The sequence below is a fragment of the Lepisma saccharinum genome, chromosome 14, assembly GCF_977018435.1.
Source record: "Lepisma saccharinum chromosome 14, izLepSacc3.1, whole genome shotgun sequence".
Taxonomy (NCBI): Eukaryota; Metazoa; Arthropoda; class Insecta; order Zygentoma; family Lepismatidae; genus Lepisma; species Lepisma saccharinum.
In genome coordinates this window covers 69,057,970-69,077,269 of record NC_139242.1, presented here as the reverse complement: position 1 = coordinate 69,077,269, position 19,300 = coordinate 69,057,970, and the positions used below count along the sequence as shown (strand labels likewise).

General features: G+C 40.0%; 1 protein-coding gene across 1 annotated transcript in view; it reads left to right on the top strand.

Annotated features, from left to right (window-relative positions):
* LOC145998994 (uncharacterized) overlaps positions 1-14,959 on the top strand; it is a 157,901-nt gene extending 142,942 nt beyond the window's left edge. Inside the window, exons 9-11 of the mRNA XM_083135847.1 lie at positions 2,675-2,961; positions 6,332-6,743; positions 8,384-14,959. Coding sequence (XP_082991973.1) covers positions 2,675-2,961; positions 6,332-6,743; positions 8,384-8,644 — 960 coding nt within the window. The 3' untranslated portion in view covers positions 8,645-14,959. The remainder of the gene's footprint in view (positions 1-2,674; positions 2,962-6,331; positions 6,744-8,383) is intronic.
* Positions 14,960-19,300: the final 4,341 nt, after the last annotated feature.

The following is a 19,300-nucleotide window of genomic DNA, read 5'->3' as shown; positions in this document are numbered from 1 at the left end:
TGATTCCATTCACATGAAGATGAATGAAGTATTATTTCTTGTACACAAATGTGTATGTTAGCAACATTTGTACCTTGTTGGATAGCAGATGTCACAAGGAAGTAATTTACGTAAATTGTACGCTTCGTGTCATACCATTTTTGTTATTAATACGTTGCCAAGTAAACTAAGAGTGTATTTTTTTATCATCACTTGGTAAGTTTAGACCCACCCGTTACTTACATGTGATTGTTATTTGGGAAAAACTTTTTTTTTCAATGAACCACTTATTTGTTAGCTATCAGAAAACGCTGAAATAAGTTCCATACAATGAGCAGTTTTTTCTCAATTCATGTTTTTATGTGGAAAATTGTCATTTTTTAAAAAAACAATTGAAACTCGATTATCTTGAAAACTACTAATTTTCGGACGGGGTATCATATGGTCAAATTTATTGCAAATTGTGTCTACTTTAACCCCTTTCAGGGAATACATCTAATTACCAGTCACCCTGTATATATGTATATGAATATTACATTTTTTAAAAAACAAAACCATAATTTTATTAGTTACTATTGAAACGTGAAGAAAAATGACTGTTAATCCATGCCTGAGAAGTTACCAAGTTGTAGTTACTCATTTTAGAGAGTATATTTTATTTGTAACTTTATTACAATAAATCATACTTCCACAGACTGATCATTGGCTCTAAGACGTATCTCGATTGATACATCTGGATGAGCGAGTGCAAGATCGATAGTTCGTCATCGATATCTCGAAACTGATAATCTAACACATACTCATGAACCTGCGCAGTCAAGATTACTTTACGAGTGGGCTTCAAATAACCAAATATTTGCAGCGTGATAATCTGAAACTTTTTAAAAAAACTTTGAAGACATCATGAAAGGAAGGATGATCTCAATAAACAGAACTCTTTCTGTTGTTTTACATTTATTTAAATGTCCATAAAGTATATAATTCACGTGCTTTGATAATGACTCAATGTTACCACATGCGTTTTAACTTCAGAAGCACGTTGCCAACTAACAAGATACGGTATAGTGAGAATTTTGACAACCTGATGATAAAGAAACGTGGATTTACATTTTGAAACTATGCTAGATGTTGTACGAGTATGATTGGATCTAAAGTATTTATTTCTAAACAGACTACGCACACGGACATGTAAAGAGGTTATTTTGTGGAACTGTTAAATATAGTCAACACTCTCTTTCTTGTGCTGAGGGCAGAGCCCGTAATATCCCTCCCTTGACTTTAACCATGATATACACACGTATACATACATATACGTACGTATAAAGTCCAGTTGTGTGGCACAATGCAATGGCGTTGCCATATTCATGTGGACTCGAGGATGCCTTCGTACATTTTTGGTTTCTAATCTTATTTTTTTCCTCTTTCTCCCTCTTTATTTCTTTCATACTCTCTTTTTTAAATATCTCTCCCTATCTTTTGTTCTGCTTCTATTTCTCTTTATTTCTTCCTCTACTATTGGCCATCACCGTCTCTCGTTCTTCTTTCTTTCTACCAACCCCTCACCACTCCCTCTTTCTACAATTCCCTCTCTGTTCCTTTATCTCTCTTCTCCTTCATCTATTTCTATATTTTTCTGCATTTTTCTTTCTCTGTCACTTTCTCACTCTTTATTTCTCTTTTTCATACTTCTCTCTCTATCCCTCTGTGTTTGTTACTTGTGTTATACTATAAATAATCGCCAAAATTTCCTTTTTAGTCTATTTTGGACTGGAAGGGGGCTGAGAGGGAGACCAAAGCGCACTCTCTTTTAACCGATGGCGACTCTTCTATCATTTACTAATGCTAAACATTTTCGTCGATATAGTTTGTTGATTGGCGTGAACATTCTTCATACTTATAATGTACTCCTTAGAGATATTTTACTACTAACTAACTAACTCTCTAGCCTTCTTAAACCCGAAGGTTCATGGCTGCAGCAACACAGGCCTTCCATCTGTCCCTATCTTGAGCAAGATCTATATACTCTTTTCCATCCCTACCGATTTCCTTTAGGTCCATCTCAACGTTGTCCCTCCATCTTCGTCTTGGCCTTCCTACAGGTCTCTTACCATCAGGTTAACCAACAAGAATCCTGTAAACTTCTCTTTCCTCTCCCATTCGTGCCACATGGCCTGCCCACCTAAGTCTTCTTGATTTAATTATTGTAATAATATCTGGACATGAATACAAATTATGTAATTCTAAATTATGTAACCTTCTCCACTCACCTGTCTCCTCATCCCTTTTAGGTCCAAAGATTTTCCTAAGGATCTTATTTTCAAATACTCTCAATTTATGTTCCTCTTTCAATGTAAGGGACCAAGTTTCACACTCATATAATACTACAGGCAAAATTACTGTTTTGTATATTTTAACTTTTAGTTTCTTAGATATTAAACTAGAAGACAAAAGTTTATGAAGAGAGAAGTAACATGCATTTCCTGAATTAAGCCTACTTTTTATTTCCTCATTAATAGCATTTTCATTTGTTAATATTACTCCTAAGTATTTGAATTTGGAAACTGGTTCAAACGAGTTGTTATCAATAATTAGATTTTGATTATTACCTAACACTTGGTTTTCCAAATGAGCTAATTGCACGCGACAATTTCCGAGATACCCACAGCTACACTGAAACCCTCCGGCGTCGTTGCAGGTGCTGCAGTTGGTGCAGAACGGCCACCGTCCTTCGCTCCCGGCCTCCACCCCCGAGGACCTCCGGCGCCTCATCCAGAGTTGCTGGCAGAAGCTCCCGGAGGAACGGCCGTCGTTCGACCAGGTGCTGCAGCTCCTGGGACCCTCCAAGACCATGATGAGGAAAGGCGGCGGGGCGAGCAGGGGGGCCCTCTCCAACGCCCTCCTGGACGTCGCCTCCTGCGCTAAGAAGCTTGTCACAGTCCTTCAGAACCTCGAGAGGGCTTCGTCCTTGACGAGGGTGGACGGGTAAGTACTTGGACTTCTAGTTCTCTTCATCAGAAGGCATGAATACCTAAGTAGGGGTGGCCTCGAGAAGACACCCAAAAGTCAGCCCCCCCTTTCCGCGTAGTACACCCCCCCCCCGGTAACTGAAATGATTCAGGCCAATGAGACTCCATCCTCACAGCCAGTATAATCTTCTGTGGGGACTTCATCTTCTCACCTCTCACTTCCATCGTGCCTTGTAATCAAGGGGTCTCGGGATCGATACCCGGTGGAGGCACATAGTGGTTCGGATCCCACTTTAAACAGTAGGTTCAGTCCCGATTCAGTTTCACTGTGCATAAACGGTCAAATGAATGTATCACTTCAATGGGAAGTCACGTGAAGTGCAGAGCGACAGTGTTGCATATGCAGATATTAAATACCAGAACAAGAACAATTTCTATATTTTGATGAGTAGGCTGTGGAAAAGTTAATGTATATGTCACTAGAGTCATCAAACAGTTGGACTGCAACTGTAAGTCTTGTAACTTACAGTTGAAGTCTGGTTTGCTTCAGGGAGAAAATAAGTTTCAAACTAGCATTTGCATTAAACGCGAATTTTTCGAAAAACCCAGTTTTCGGCCTATAGTCGAAATGTATGAATTAAAACGCTTTTCAGGCTCTGAAAAGCATAATAATTCAACATTTTCGTGAAGATCATCTCTACACCAAAAAGTTTAATGCACCTCCTGTCTAAGAAGACAAGAATTACTGAAAGTAATTTTCAAAATTGTAAGCGGATGAGGGCCCTTGTAAATGATAAAATATACTGTCCTTTTATTCGCTTAGTTTTGAGAATCACTTTCCATACAATTCTTGCGGACTTAAAACACCAACTCAATCAATCAATCACTCACTCCCATCGTCGCAGTTAGCCGAAGGTGGAAAAAAGCGACGTAAAATAACCTAATTCATACATTTAGTGCTCAAGTAGAAATTACCAGAGCGGCATTTCTCTTCTCGTACAAAAATGTAACCAGAATTTGTAGTTTCTAATTCTCGGAATGTATGAATATCAATCCCCTTCTTTGGACTTCTTTTGCACTCAAAATGTTTTTTTTTTCTTTCTTCAGTGGTTCTGAGAACTCTTATAATGTACATAATTCGACTGAATTGTCCTACGTTGAATACGATTCTGAATGCTTTGGCAATCTTCCAATTATTTTTATATACCTAGGTATATAAATATGGATGTGTGTGTGTGTATAGGAGTATGTATGTTTGTTCCGACATAACTCTCGAACGCCTGGAGCAATTTCAGCCAAACTTGGTACACATATAACTTACAATCTGGAAAGAAATACTATTGGGGTAAGACACCCCTGGCACCCCTAGGGGTGGGGTGGGAAAGGGGTGACATGTAAAAATAATCGAATACGACCGATATTAATGTGGAATCCATAGCTTTCGGGTCGATAAGATGAATAGTGACACTCCCAATGACACTCCCAATGCTCCTGGAGGTGAAACTAAAAATGTTTATAATCAAGTTTTGAGTTAATTAATATTATAGTGAATTTGTAAAATATTTTACTTTATAATTTGTATACTGTACTTATACTTTTAAATACATGTAAATAAAATTAGTTACATTTTACACTATAGTTAGAATTCATTATTTTCTTGTATAATAGAAGATTGGGATAAATAAATACCCAGGCAACGCCGGCTAATCAGCTAGTATTCCTATAAATAATCACTATGGGTAGATTCAGAAGCAGTAGAAACTGTCAAAGCGGCATTGACAGAAAAGTTTATAACAAAATGAAAACGTTAGCATTCTAAGAAAGAGAATGGGCACTGAGAATACTGAAAATATGTATTTGAAAATACATAACCGTCAATTTTTGATTGAAATATGGGCACAGAGAGTATTAATGCTACAAAATAAGATAAAAAAATTCAAGATTACTGGTGAGGTGTAAGAAAACATACAAATGTCAACCTCTTTCCTACGTAGTACACCGTGGACTGAATTTTGGAGACTAATTGGGCATCTGGACTCATCGCCAGTATAATTTCTGTTGAACTTGTATTTTGTGCTGTCCCTTTGTGTTTGTGATTGTCCTTTTATCAATATCATTTTATTCATCATATTCGCGATTAGCCACAATTGGGAGAAAAGCGAAGTAAAATAAAGTAAAACGGATCAGTCAATCTATTAAAATTCCTGGTGCAGAACACTTATGAAACAAGTAAAGCATCTTTCCGTTTTCTTTAGTATAGGCAGGAAATCCATTCTAAACAACGCTGACGAGCAGCACAGACCGGCTTAAGCTTGGCGCATGAGCGGAATGCCTCCCCGAGAATTAAAACCTGTCGAGCGTTCGTTCAGACCAGCTATTTGCCTTGAACGGCCAGTAAAACCTTCCTTGTAACTGTGGGCTAGTCCGTTACCGCGTCGACCGTTAATGGATTTTCTGCCAATGAGAATCTATGGAAGTAATGCCACAGACAATACCCCTACCAAAAATATACAGAGCATTCCCTGACATTCGCTATCAGACTCGGCGGCAAGCGGCCCGATATCAGCGCTTGTCTTTCCCGGTGAACGGGTCCGCGACAGTCGCTAGAGTCTGTTATTAAAATTACAGTTTTTTTCATATTGTGTACTAACCTTGACTACAGAAGGTGATGAAAATGATGTCCCTCTGCTGCAACACATTCCTGGCATCTCCGAAGGAAATTGGCATTTACACGTGCAAGTTCGTCTACTGTGATTCTCCCGATTTCTCGTACAATACTCTCTTTAAACTCACGGATGGTGAGCGGATTGTCTTTGTATACTTTATTTTTTAGATTTCCCCATTTCTCTTTCCACTTTTATTCTAAACTTTTTTACGAGGTTTAATATAGTGGTCCTATGTGGAACGGGAACACCAGGAAATTTCGTTGCAAAACGTCGTCGCACTTCTCCACAAATCCTCTTTCCGAAGAAACACTCGACAAGATAAATCCTTTGTTGTAATGTAAACTTTTGTGGTGCAATATTAAGCCACAATCTTCAACACAACTTCCGAGGGAGGATTATACTGGCGTCAGTCTGCAACGTCAACAGAAAGGGAAAGAGAACGAAGGCAGGGAGAGCGAAAGAAACAGACTGTAGCGTGCGACTGTCGCGGACCCGTTCAGCGGGAAAGACAAGCTCTGATGCCGGGCTGCTTTCCGCCGAGTCTCGTAGCGAATGCCAGGGAATGCTCTGTATAAAAATGATCAGAGTGTGTGCAAATATAGCAGTCAGAATCAACAGTATGAAGTATAACCCCACCACAGCATAGTTCAGTACCAACTTAATTGTGGCCAACTTGTAGATTTCCCTCATTTTGAATAATGTTCTTTTCTGCCACCTTAGGATCACGGAGGAAGGAGCTCGAACCACCCCCAAGCGCCACCACCACCACCACCACCACCGAATCAAGGAGGAGGAGCCCATGAACCATCCGCCGCTGAGGAGAAGGTCCAAGTCCCTGTCCCCGACGCTGACGAGAGAGGGCCTTCATCCCGGGACGAAGACCCGCGGTCGCCGAGACGCCTTCTGGAAGCACAACGAGACTGCCGCGAAGAAGAACGGCGTCCTGGTCCTCCCTCAGATCTGCAACGGTGGCGCCACCAAGCAGGAGGTGAAGGCGTGCAAGAGCGTCCCCATTCCTCCTCCGCTCCCCATGTTCGAGGAGGGCGCGTCTCCCGTCAAAGGAAGGACAATGTCCCTCATAGTGCCTGGCGACAGGAGCTGCAGGTGCAAGAGTATCACAGCAGGACAGCAGGTAACGGCACATTCCTTGCATGTTAAGGACTCTAAACATTCAATTAATATAAAATCGTAAGCTCTCTCTCTCTATCTGTCCTGTGTGTGGTGTGTTTGTGTTCCTGACTCAGTCTCCCTTTGTCCTCTCTCTCTCTCTCTCTCTCTCTCCTCCTCTAGGTTTCCGGGACTCTTCTTCTCTATGTGTGTGTGCTTTTCACTTTCTTTTCCCCATGTTTTTGTTGCTCTCTCTCTCTCTTTCTTTTCTTTCTTTCTGTGTGTGTGTGTGTGTGTGTATGCGCGCCATGTCTCTTTTCCTATTTCCCTCTGTCTCCCCTCTCTGTCTGCTGTCTGCCTGTCTCTCTCTCAACATTGACTTTATACCAAAATATCTAATAACCTACAATAAAACATTTAATAGGTTGTTACATCCATATTATTAAAAATCTAATAAGAGCCAATCACTTGGACCAACCAATGGGACTAAGGACAGCAGATTCTTAAAATAAACTATATAATGTTCTTGTTCCTCATAACTAGACCTCGGAAGTTGAAGACCTTAAAATAGCCAAAAAAAGATCTATAAAAAGGCCTAAAAATATCAAAAAAGGGCCTAAAAGCGGAAAAAGGGACGTATAAATGTGATCCAAATTAATTAATAACTTCAGTTTTGATTACATATTTAATGAATAAAAAAAATACAAAATCCTGGTCGTATGGAACACACAGTGCGAAAAACTGAAAGCTTCAAAACAAGAGAAAGTTGCCACTTACAGCGCAACCTTCCAGACAAGTTACGGTTAAAGGACCTTGTACCGTACCTGCTTCAGTCCTCCAAAAATATATTTCTTTCTTTCTTTCTTTTATTTCTTTACTACAGAAAGGATGTTTAAGGGGTGATGAAGTGATGATGATTCGAATTGAGAATGGGCAGTAAAAACCTAGTCGAAAGAAGGTGAAATTGCAAAAAAAAAAAGCAAAGGACAAATAAAATCCACCTTTTTCTGGCCTAGAATGACCCAAAATGAACATATATTATGTTGGGCCTCGTCTTCGGACACTAGGAAAAAAAAAATTTCCTCAACTTCCAAGCCATACTCATAACACTGCAACTGTGACTTTCACTTACTCAAAAATTACCCCACATGTTCTAATCAAATTGTCGACATATTTTAACTTACTGCCAATCATCTTAGCCTTATATCCTGGGCTTAACATGAAATACAGGCCGTCCTAAAATCCTATAAACTTCATTTAATCATTTCAATTAGTCTATTGTTCACGATTCCAACCTTAGCTATAGCTTTTTTCTTTAAGGGCAACTAAAAGCCCTTTTATGTGAAGGTCTATCAAAAATCTCAAGTTGGTCTTAGGATCAGAACAACTGGAATTCAACTCGGAATTGACGGAAAACAATGCCAATCTCAAAGAATTACACGGATTCATCTTAAATTGTTTACTCATTCCGACAATTCTTCTTTACACACACGCACAGACAGAGAGAGGGAGAACTTGCTATATTACTTACAGCTGAATGGTATGCTCGAATAATTTGATAATACTTATAAGCGAGAATCCTCAAACATCTTGATGGATGAACCAGCTGTTTTTTAGGTTATCGCCAAAGAAAACCAAATACTGATTGTTTTTCTCTCCCCTCAGATGACGTCCCTCCTCTCCCTGTCCCCTGAGCAGCTCCAGCGCCAGCGGATGCTGTTGAAGCCGCCGAACGAGCGTCGCCTGAAGCGCTCCCAGAGCACCATCTGGATCAAAGCGGAGGCGCAGAACGCGAACGACGTGTCCACCATCCTGAAGAACGCCATCTCCAAGCGACGGGAGCTCATGATGCCGATGGACGAACAAACCACCACGTGCGGGACCAGTAGATCCATCTCTGATTGGTCCATGGACAGCGTGGAGTAGCCAATAACTTCTGAGACCAGTGTTTGACTCAAACACCCAAAAAGGGTTATTTATTTCATCTCTCAAAGTTAATGGAGATGAAGGTAGTCCGTCTTGGAGAGATATGAACTAAATGACTGAACAACACTAATAATGAGAAGGTTTTCTCGGGACTAATAATGTGTTATGGATCAGACATAATCATTTTATGAAAAAATATATTCAAAGACTTTCGTAGTTCAATATTAACTTAGACGTATTGAAAAGTGACTCGATAATCCGAATGGAAACAGTGTGTTAAAAACAGCCAGCTAAAATATGGTTGCAAAATACTGCCTTCTGCTTCTATAAGCAGCTTCTTACGTTATTTCAAAGAACAATACGTTTCTCCGCGTTATAAGATTATCTCAAAAATATATACTGCCTTATTATTGAAACTGGCACAAATCCTCGTATGAAGGCCATTGCCTAGTTCAGTTTCCTTCCAATCACCGTTAAGTTCATTTTAGCTTACAGTTATCTTCCTGCCAGCTCTACTTTACAAGTGGATATAATATCCACATCTATCTTTCTTTGTCTGTATGTAATTCCGCGTACAGTTTTTACATATTTGTTGAACACTGTTCTTAGATGTTATTCTACTTACTTTTCAATCCATTGTAACGAACGTGATCATTTTGCCAAAATATGATACTTTCGTATCATTGAACCGGCTTTATCAAGCTTTCCAGATATAGGCACCACATTAATGAGCCTTCTACCTTAATCACTCATTGTTTGTTGGTGATAGATCTTGTTTATCAATCTACTTTCAAGTCCACCAAGGAGACGGACAACTCTTAGATCATGTTCATCAATCTTTTCTCAAGTCCACAAATGACACGGACAACTATTTGAACTTGTTCATCAATCTACTTTCAAGTCCACCAAAGAGACGAACAACTCTTAGATCTTGTTCATCAATCTACTTTCAAGTCCACCAAAGAGACGAACAACTCTTAGATCTTGTTCATCAATCTACTTTCAAGTCCACCAAGGAGACGGACAACTCTTAGATCTTGTTCATCAATCTACTTTCAAGTCCACCATGGAGACGGACAACCCTTGCAATCTTTTACTCATCGTACAATATTTAATTCCAGGTAATGATCTTAACTTTATAGATATCATATTTAGTTTATTGTCTAAGTTTAGGAAATCCTGAATGTCACATGAATAGAATGTATTAGTTAGCTTCAAACTTCTGTCATGTAATGTCTCGTTCAAGCTTTGAACTGCACTTGGACGAGCTTGTTGTTTGCGAACCACGAACACCCTTTCACAAATTTAAATTTCTAAGAACTTAATTGTAAACTCTGAGGTTGTGGCAGTAGGATGGAGCCGGTGGTTGGGAATTTGGAACTTTGAAACTTTATCTTTAATTGTGACGCTTCGATTAGAAAAATGACGAACTTCGAAGACTTTCATTCGTTGAATCTTAACCTCGCATATCAGAAAATCTCATTAACACGGTGTAACTAAAAAATTACCACTTCTACATTAAATCACAAAATATAATTTTATTCCTTGTGTTCCAAATTTAATGCCCAGACAATTTACTAATTTTTAGATCACAATATCCACTCCCCCTCAAAATTGTCAATTAGAAAATTCTGTAATAAAAAGAAATGTTTACAAAACAGATCGTAGTAGCATTGTTGGCAGCACTCTTCAATTTTCCTTTCTTGGAGAGGAAATCAGATGTTTTAAGTAGTCAGTCGGAGCTTTTTTTGTTTTAAGCGGCCGACTTCAGCTCTACATTGATGAAATTCGACACGACGATCCAATTAATAAAGTTATCGCGTCGATCTAAATATAATATAATGTAATAAATTGACAAGGGTTCCTGCGTAGCTAAACTGTAGCTCTTGCCTTTGGTGCAAGACACCAAAATTTCGGCGTGTACCCAGCTTCGTGAGGACAAATTGGAAGCTACTTGAAAACTAGAAGTAGCGGACGACGGTCTCAAAATTCACGAAAACAGTGGCGATGCGTCGCCCAATGAAAAAGCAGCTCTGGTAGGCCCTGGCCTTTAGAGGCTGTTGCGCCATGCAGCTTAGCTTTTAGTAAATTGACAATATTTTTAGTTTAATGGGCATTTAATTTTCGACACTCCAAAGTCTAGTTGTTCCAAATATTATATTAACATGCAACGTTTAATGTATTCTTAAAGCCAATGAAAGCAGGACAATCACAGGACACAGGACATTCACGACAACGAGACAGCGCCGGATGCTAGTTCTCCCAGCCAACCGAGCTGTTGAGTGGGTTGCATAACAAGCAGGGGCCGCGAAGGAGGGAGGTATATTCGTATATTCCTCGTTTCATGTGGAGTCATGAAACGCCAGGAGGAGAGGAAAGAGTCGACAAATTGGTGTAATAGGATAGGGTAGCACCTTTTTCGGTTTAGAAGAAAGAGGTCGAGTGGTTCGCAACGCAGCTGTCAGGACTGTGCCTTTTTTTTGTTTACCCTTTTTTAACTCTCTACAAGCCAGTGAGCACTAAAATCCCTTTTCATCGGAAGTTATTCATATTGGTTCTTCAACGTCTCTGAACCTTTTCTTTTTGTTCGTTCTCTGACACCTGGCGGGTCGCATTAGACTGATGAATACTTGACTTTTTCTTTCTCTTCATATTAGTTTGTCTGTGATACAATGGTATCGCATCTTTGAGCTTTGCTGTCCATTCTATGCCATCTGCTCACGTCTTCTTTTACATTTCATTATATACTCCTTGCACGACAGTGGCGTAGACTAGGGAATATCGACATGCAACAAAAAATAAATATGACGATTATCATTGCTTGCTTTATATTCTTCCTGCCTTAAAGCATGTATAATTGCAAGGGAATTTTGAAGTGTACGCCACTATTGTATAGTCAGATCCATATATTTTTCTGGTTTCGTAGCCAAGGAGCACTTTTGAACAGAACTTAATGCTACTTGGCCATACCTAACTGTTGATACTAGGAATACAGAAGTAATTCGACGTAACCACTTCTATATAAAATTAATTCTATTCGCAAATTACACAGGATTGCTAACATTTTAACAACCACTGTTCCTAATGTTGACAATTCTTTTGGGCTTCAATATTACAATTTCCAATAAATGTAATTTCGTAATCGGAATTAAGTTTAAACTGACATATTTTATTGCACAATATTTTTCCTGTCGCAAATTTATGATAATTTAATTCACAACTATGTCAATATCAAGCTGGAGGTCAGATTTACAATTGGTTTGTCACCAAACACCAAGTATTTTGATCTTTCGAAACCTATCCTACCTGCACCTCCTATGTATCCATTAAGTTTCTACATTTGAAGTGCAACTACATAAGCTGGCTGTATCATTGGTGCAAACGCAGACTTAATATTGGAAGAAAATTGTCGTGTCGAACTTAAGTGGAGTTTACTGACGTGTTTTATGTAAGTGCCTTAATGTCAACATTTAAAGACTCTGTGTGTTGTGAGAAACGGTTCATTAAGTGGTCAAGTTTATCGCATTTTGGTGGAATCAATTAGTTCTACAAAAGCAATATACGAGTACAATCAAGTTAGAATGCTTCGTAAAGAAGACACTAAAAGTAGTTCGAAATCTGGGAAGCTAAGCGTACACTTAAACTTTACGCAAGACTTCCATTTACAATATACAGGTATATGCGGTTGCATATGAGTGTGGTGGTTGTATGATCCAGTTGAGCGTGTGAAGTGATAAAAATGTACAAAGTGTATAAGAGGATTTGTAAATATTCGTGAAAACGACTTCATAAAGGTGATAAAGATAAAACGAGTGTAAGGCATGTATATATGCTCGGTTGTGATTCTCTGTCGGTGAGGGGAAAATAACATCAGCTTTCGTATGCACCAAAAACTTTGGCGCGCTGGCGTATTTTGTGAATGAAGTAATTTTCCTATGTAATTCAAATCTCGTTCAATATATGTGGATACTGTTGTTGTTTAAAGTCTACTTTATGCACAGATAGGCTGATTGGGTCTGGACCTACAGTTTAAACGAGGATCCAAACCACTGGTCAATGTACCTCCACCGGGTATCGAAACCGAGATTTCTTGTATTATACATGTGAATGAATGTAAGCATATTCTATTGATTACAATAAGGTTTCCTGTAACCTTCACCTAAGTATATATTGTTCAAATTGTGATAATGTTGGAAGATACGAATATACGTAGGACCAAGGCGTCCACACATTCTCTATCTCGACCATCCATAGTGGAGGTTGAGTATCACTCTACAGGCAGTATCACACTACAGCCACAGTTACCCTCCCACAGTTGCCCCTAGCTGACTGTTGATATGAGAGGGTCTCCCCGATGGGGTACTGGTACCGTTGTCGCCATCAAGGGTTCCCGGGTTTGATACCCGGTGGAGGTACATTGCGCAGTGGTTCAGATCCCACTTTGAACTGTAGGTCCAGTCCCGATTAGCCTATCTTTGAATAAAGTGAACTTCAAACAGGTGAACCCCGGAGCACTTATGCACAGACATTAACGAAAAATTCCTAGCTGAGGTCACCGCTCAAGAATCGAAACTGCGAAATGCAGAATTCAATTTTAGATCTTTTCCCTCGCATATAAATTTCTTTTAATGACAGTTTTATCTGGAATTTTTTTAGCTGCTTTGGTCGTAAAACGCATGAAATACGTCCCTCTCGAGACAAAGAAGCGCATCTAAATAATCCGATGCAAATATTTTCCTCTTGGTTGCATCTATAAACTGACGAACTTGTATATCTACAAGAATATGCAAAGCCCAATCCATGAATGTCGATGAAAGTCAAATTTAGGGATATGGCCCAAAACAAAGAAAAGACAAGCTCTCTTAAATAGTCAAGAAAGGGATGTTTTTTTACGTTTGCTGGTGCAGAGATTGTTGAGCAGCTTGATTGGCGTTTTGTATCAATTCTTGAAATTCCCATTGCGTAAAACAAATAGAATTAACATAGTGAATGACAATTTGCTTGGTAATACTTATGTATCCCACTCTACGCCTCTTGGCTTCGGTAGGGACGGATTGTTTGCTGTCCAGATGTATCGTATGTTAGCAGAATGTGAACGTGCATGGGACACTATGACTGCGATTTGACATTACAGAAAGTACGTATGCTGTATTTTACGTAAGTTGCACAAAGGTTGATTTGTCAACTAAATTGCAACCCATTGTGAATAATATGCATTAAGCATTATGTGAAATTTCAGTGTTGCAAGTCAACTTATTTTTAGCTTCCCATGTTTATGTTTCGCCTTCTCATATTTGTAATGGTCAACGACTTACCACTGAATCTGCAGTAGTAGTTGTGTAGAAAGTTCTCAACATTTGTCGTTTATCATGGAAGTAAAACGCCATTTCGAATGATTGTAGATTTCAGAATTCGGAACTACTCGTGTACAGTGACTGAGTGCTTAGGGTAAAAGCTGGGCAGGTAAAGCAAACGTGTTCCTCCAAGTATGTTACTTTTATGTAAGCATTAATCCACGGTTAACCGGTAGAGGTAGAAAAGTGACGTAATATATAAATACAAGCTACTTGCTATAAGTGTGAATATTTTCTGTTCATTTATGCACAACTTCAATAATGAGGACTTTCGTCAATATTACCTACCAGTATGAGCAATGAACACAAGAAATATTGCAAACAACTTTACAGGAGATAGTAATTCAGTTATGTTGAACTGAGTGACATTCGGCGTGGTGTTTAACTTCTATGATAAACAGAAACCACGAATGCTGTTCTAAGAGTGTACGTGTGTAGATTTTAACTCTCTGTCATCTTCCCAATTGATGAAGTTACCCTACCTGTATTCGCAATGTATGTTGTTCTAAGAAATATTACTAAAGTCGAATTCTTGAAACACGGCTTAATTGTTGTTTTGTGTGGCACGTTGTGTAGCTGTACAGAGCCCAAAGTTTTGGTGCATAAGAAACATTCTGTCTGCGCTGTTTTGGTACTGAATTTCTTAAGAGTTCTTAGTTGGAAAAATAGGTATTGGTTTTACGATAGTTTACATTCCATTCCTTTTCTAAGTCAATATAATAACGGACTGATAAATATTTCCTTTTTTTAAATTGCTTGCATAACTTGCTAAGCATCTCTCCCAAGAACTAGCATTGGTATAGGAACATTCAACAATATTTTGACTTTCATTTTTAAGGGAATTATTCTCTTGTCCTTACTTTCTGTCGTTCCTGTTGTAGTGTGACTGTACCTTAAGAAATGACGAAATTGATATATTTTCTATGAATGTAATGGTCTTAAAAGTAATAAAGGAAAATTATTTTCATTGTTCTTTTCCATTCCTGAAATACCTATTCTAGTTTGGAAAAAGCTGCTGGGCGTCTGTAGGAGTTTAAGGAAGGTTGGTGGACGAGGTATTCTGTCGTTAACTGCCATAAAAGCAGGCTGAAATCTACTCTTTGGATTAATTTTTAAAATAAATATATAATCACTTAATAAATTAAGTTCAAACTGCTCATTGAACTTTACAACTGAAGAAGAGGATTTCAGGAGATAAGGTGTGCCCAAGGTTTGCTAATGCATTGGTGAATAAATTTGAACACTTTAGAGAAATGACGTAGAATCGTTACTGAGGTCTTCAGCGCCACCTGGTGTCCGGGCGAAATAAGGTAAAGTGCCCAAATACCGTCCCCCTAAGCCAAATCTTCAATTCTGAAAAATGTGTTTAAAGTTAAGAATAATACAACAACTGATTGAAGCAACTCAATTGCATACCTACTAGTGCTGCTGGTGTGATTCTACCAAATAAATCTTTCTTAACCAAAAAAAGGAAATAATCGAAAGAATGCAAATTCTGATTTTTCAAAAAAAAGTTGTCCTAATTCCGTCCGCCGTTTCCAGTTATTATCTACTCATTTATTTTTATGGGAAATTTGATTAAAACAGTGTTAGAATATCTTGTAATAAATTTATTGAGATGAAAACGTGTTTATACATTTTTATACTTAAGTTACATCTTTTTACCCATCCAGACAAAAATCGCAAACAAAGTTTTTGACTTTAGTTGAAGATGAACACATCTCGTGGCACCACTGGAAGCATTTCGAACACATTGCCCATTTCTCTCATCGCTTGTCTTGGGAAAAACGCTTTTCACAAATGTGACATGACGCATCTTCATCGCTTGAACTATCCTCGTCATCGGTGGACACCAGTGGAACTTGTTTTTCATCCTCAGAGTTGCTTGAACTTGCCATATTTCAATGTTCTCTTTTTGGGAGGTTGTGTCGATGATGTTCCAAGGCGATCTTTATCTTCAATGATGAGACTTTTCTTGGCTTTTGATTGGGATTGTTTCTTCTGACGCTCTTCCGCCATTTTTTTCTTCTCCATAGAGGCTTTTAGAGACATCTTATGTGGACTTCCTGTTACCAAGAATGAGGTCCCGGCTCTAGAAAATGTGGAAGGCTGGATTACTGAAACTTCCTGGATGTCTCTTGGACTGGCCACTTGAGGTGCAGCTGGAGCATTCTGGTTGTCATCATTTCCTCCATTGTCAGGCACCTCTGGCTCTTCAAGTTGTCTACCTATGAAGTCATGCTCTTGAAAGACATCGGGATTAAACTAATGAATTCCAGATTTCCTAAATCCATTGACGGCAGTTTCAAAAGTAGCAGCACGAAGGTACGCTTCACATAACAAACTGGATACTTGTAGTTTCCTCACAATTCTGTTTGAGTTAGAGGCCAACCATTGCTCTATAGCCTTTGCGTATAGAGTTTTCAGAGGAAACATAAATGTTACATCTAAAGGCTGTAGCTTGTCTGTTGAGTGAGGAGTCAGGCACATGGCCCCTCGGACCCTCCCGCTGACGCCACCTTCTTCGTAGAACTTTAAGTTTAATATATACTTTCTATTAATTAGCATTATTTTTCTTTTCGAGAATAAGGCACAGAAGTGTTAGACACATTATAAAAAGGTCGACAAGTGATCATACATCAATAGAAACTAGTCTAAGTGGTCAGGGGGGAAAAATATACAGGGTGTTTCGTAAGTTCGTTTACAACGCTTGGGAGGTGATTGTACGAGTGAAAATAAGGTGGAAAGTTCATGTAACGAAATTCCGGAAACGGCTTTGTTGCCGAGTTATTGACGTTTGAAAACGTGGGAAAATGATTTTCCGAAGTGAATAATGGCAAAACGGGTGGAGAGAAGTCGTCGGTGTTGGGCGGGCCACTAAGAAATTGGGTACGCTCTTGTCAAAAAATCACTCGGCAATGTTGTGCAATGTCGGCGCAAGGGATTCCCCAAAGGACGCGTCGAAGATGTTGACGGGAGTGGGGTGGGTGTGCGTTCTGCGTGAGCTGGTATCGACGAAAATTGGCATGTGTTGAATGGCACCAAAAAAGAAAGAAAATTTCCTAAGCGAAGGGCACCATGACGTAAAAACGAAAAAAATAAATTGTCATAGGTTGCATACCCTGAAGGGAACGCAGTATGCTTAATGGAGATGTGAAGGGGACCTCATCACAGACGGTTTTCAAAGTGTCCACCATGTACTTCCAAGCAGAGGCGACAACGGCGAATCAAGGATTGTCTAGTGCGACCCAACAACCCCGGCGTTTCTGCTATCGATGCTGCAGCTACATTGATACGGGCAACGAGGTCCTCGGCTGACACGACAGGTGTTTCGTAAACGAGGCGTTTCATCTCTCCCCAGAGGAAGAAATCCAGGGGCGTAATATCAGGCGATCGAGGTGGCCATGGCACAGGCCCTCCCCTGCCAATGCACTGGTTGTGGAATACGGTATTGAGGAAATGGCGCACATTCCGATCGAAATGTGGGGGTGCACCGTCATGTTGAAACCATAGTATTTGTCTCAGTGCCAAGGGCAAGTCCTCTAGTAGTTCAGGCAAAACCTCACTGAGAAATGCTTGATAAGTGGGTCCACATAGGCGAACATGGAGAATGTACGGTCCAATCAAATGGTCATGCAGTATCCCGCACCACACATTGACTGCCGATCTGTGCTGATGATGTGCCACTAGCAGTGCATGTGGATTTTCATGTTCCCACACATGACTGTTTTTACTATTGAACACACCCGTTTTCTTGAAGATGGCCTCACCAGTCCATAGCACCGTATTCTGAAAATTGGGGATAATTTCAATTTGATGCACAAACTATTGGCAAAAGTCCTCACGTGGGCCAAAGTCCCGAGGTAAAAGATCTTGCACTTTCTTCAATTTGTACGGGTGCATCCCCTCTTCTGCCAGGACTCGCCACACATTCACATGGGAGGTGTTTCGTTCGTGGGTTAGTGCGCGCGTACTGGTGCCTGGATGATCCATCACTGCAGTTAGCACATCTTCCACAAATCGTCGTGTTCGCACACTTCGCGGTCGTCCAACTTCTCGACGAGGTGGCAACACTGATCCTGTTTCCCGAAGTCGAGTGTCTACAGTTTGAAATAAGGTTGGCGATGGTAACACCCTATTTGGAAAACGTGCCCCATACAGATGCCTTGCAGCACGGCTATTACCTCCAGCCTCCCCATAAATCAGATGCATGTCCGCCAGATCTTGGGACGTGTATGCAGCCATCCCTTACAACGGGCTACAAGTGTTTATGGCCGTTAACACTAGTACACTTCACAGAACACGATGGGCTGTGGCTAAGAATTAACATGTAACACTGTTAGGTCAAATGTTTGCCCAACACTACTGTCCAAGAATCTCACGTCTTCCCATTCAACCGTGAATGTTTAACAACCTCCTGCTAGCACAGCACCTGAAGCACGAATGGCACAGACACGTGCGCTCCTTCATGAGGAAACCTTCACTGTTGGAGCCCCTAGCGGGAAATGTGGTACTTAACGTCAGATCACACGGACACCCATCTGCCCTTCAGGGTATGCAACCTATGACAATTTATTTTTTTCGTTTTTACGTCATGGTACCCTTCGCTCAGGAAATTTTCTTTCTTTTTTGGTGCCATTCAACACATGCCAATTTTCGTCGATACCAGCTCACGCAGAACGCACACCCACTCCACTCCCGTCAACATCTTCGTTCGCGTCTTTGGGGAATCCCTTGCGCCGACATTGCACAACATTGCCGAGTGATTTTTTGACAAGAGCGTACCCAATTTCTTAGTGGCCCGCCCAACACCGACGTCTTCTCTCCACCCGTTTTGCCATTATTCACTTCGGAAAATCATTTTCCCACGTTTTCAAACGTCAATAACTCGGCAACAAAGCCGTTTCCGGAATTTCGTTACATGAACTTTCCACCTTATTTTCACTCGTACAATCACCTCCCAAGCGTTGTAAACGAACTTACGAAACACCCTGTATATCACAAGATAGATACATAATGTGGATCCTAAATCTGTCCCCGGGACGGATTTGAGGATCTCAAAGGGGTCGGATTTTGGACTCCAGTTATAACAACAATAGCAACTGCTCCTGACCAAACGACTACAGCTACATGGCTGTGACAACTGGAACGCAATATTCAAGTACTAATCTATAATTATCAATCACTAAATGATGAAAATCTTGCCGCGAGGCGTCAATATAACTGTTTCAAGTTGATTCACACTGTAGCAAGCTTTCAGACAAAATATTTCTGAAAAATTAAAGCGTGAATGAACAGAAAA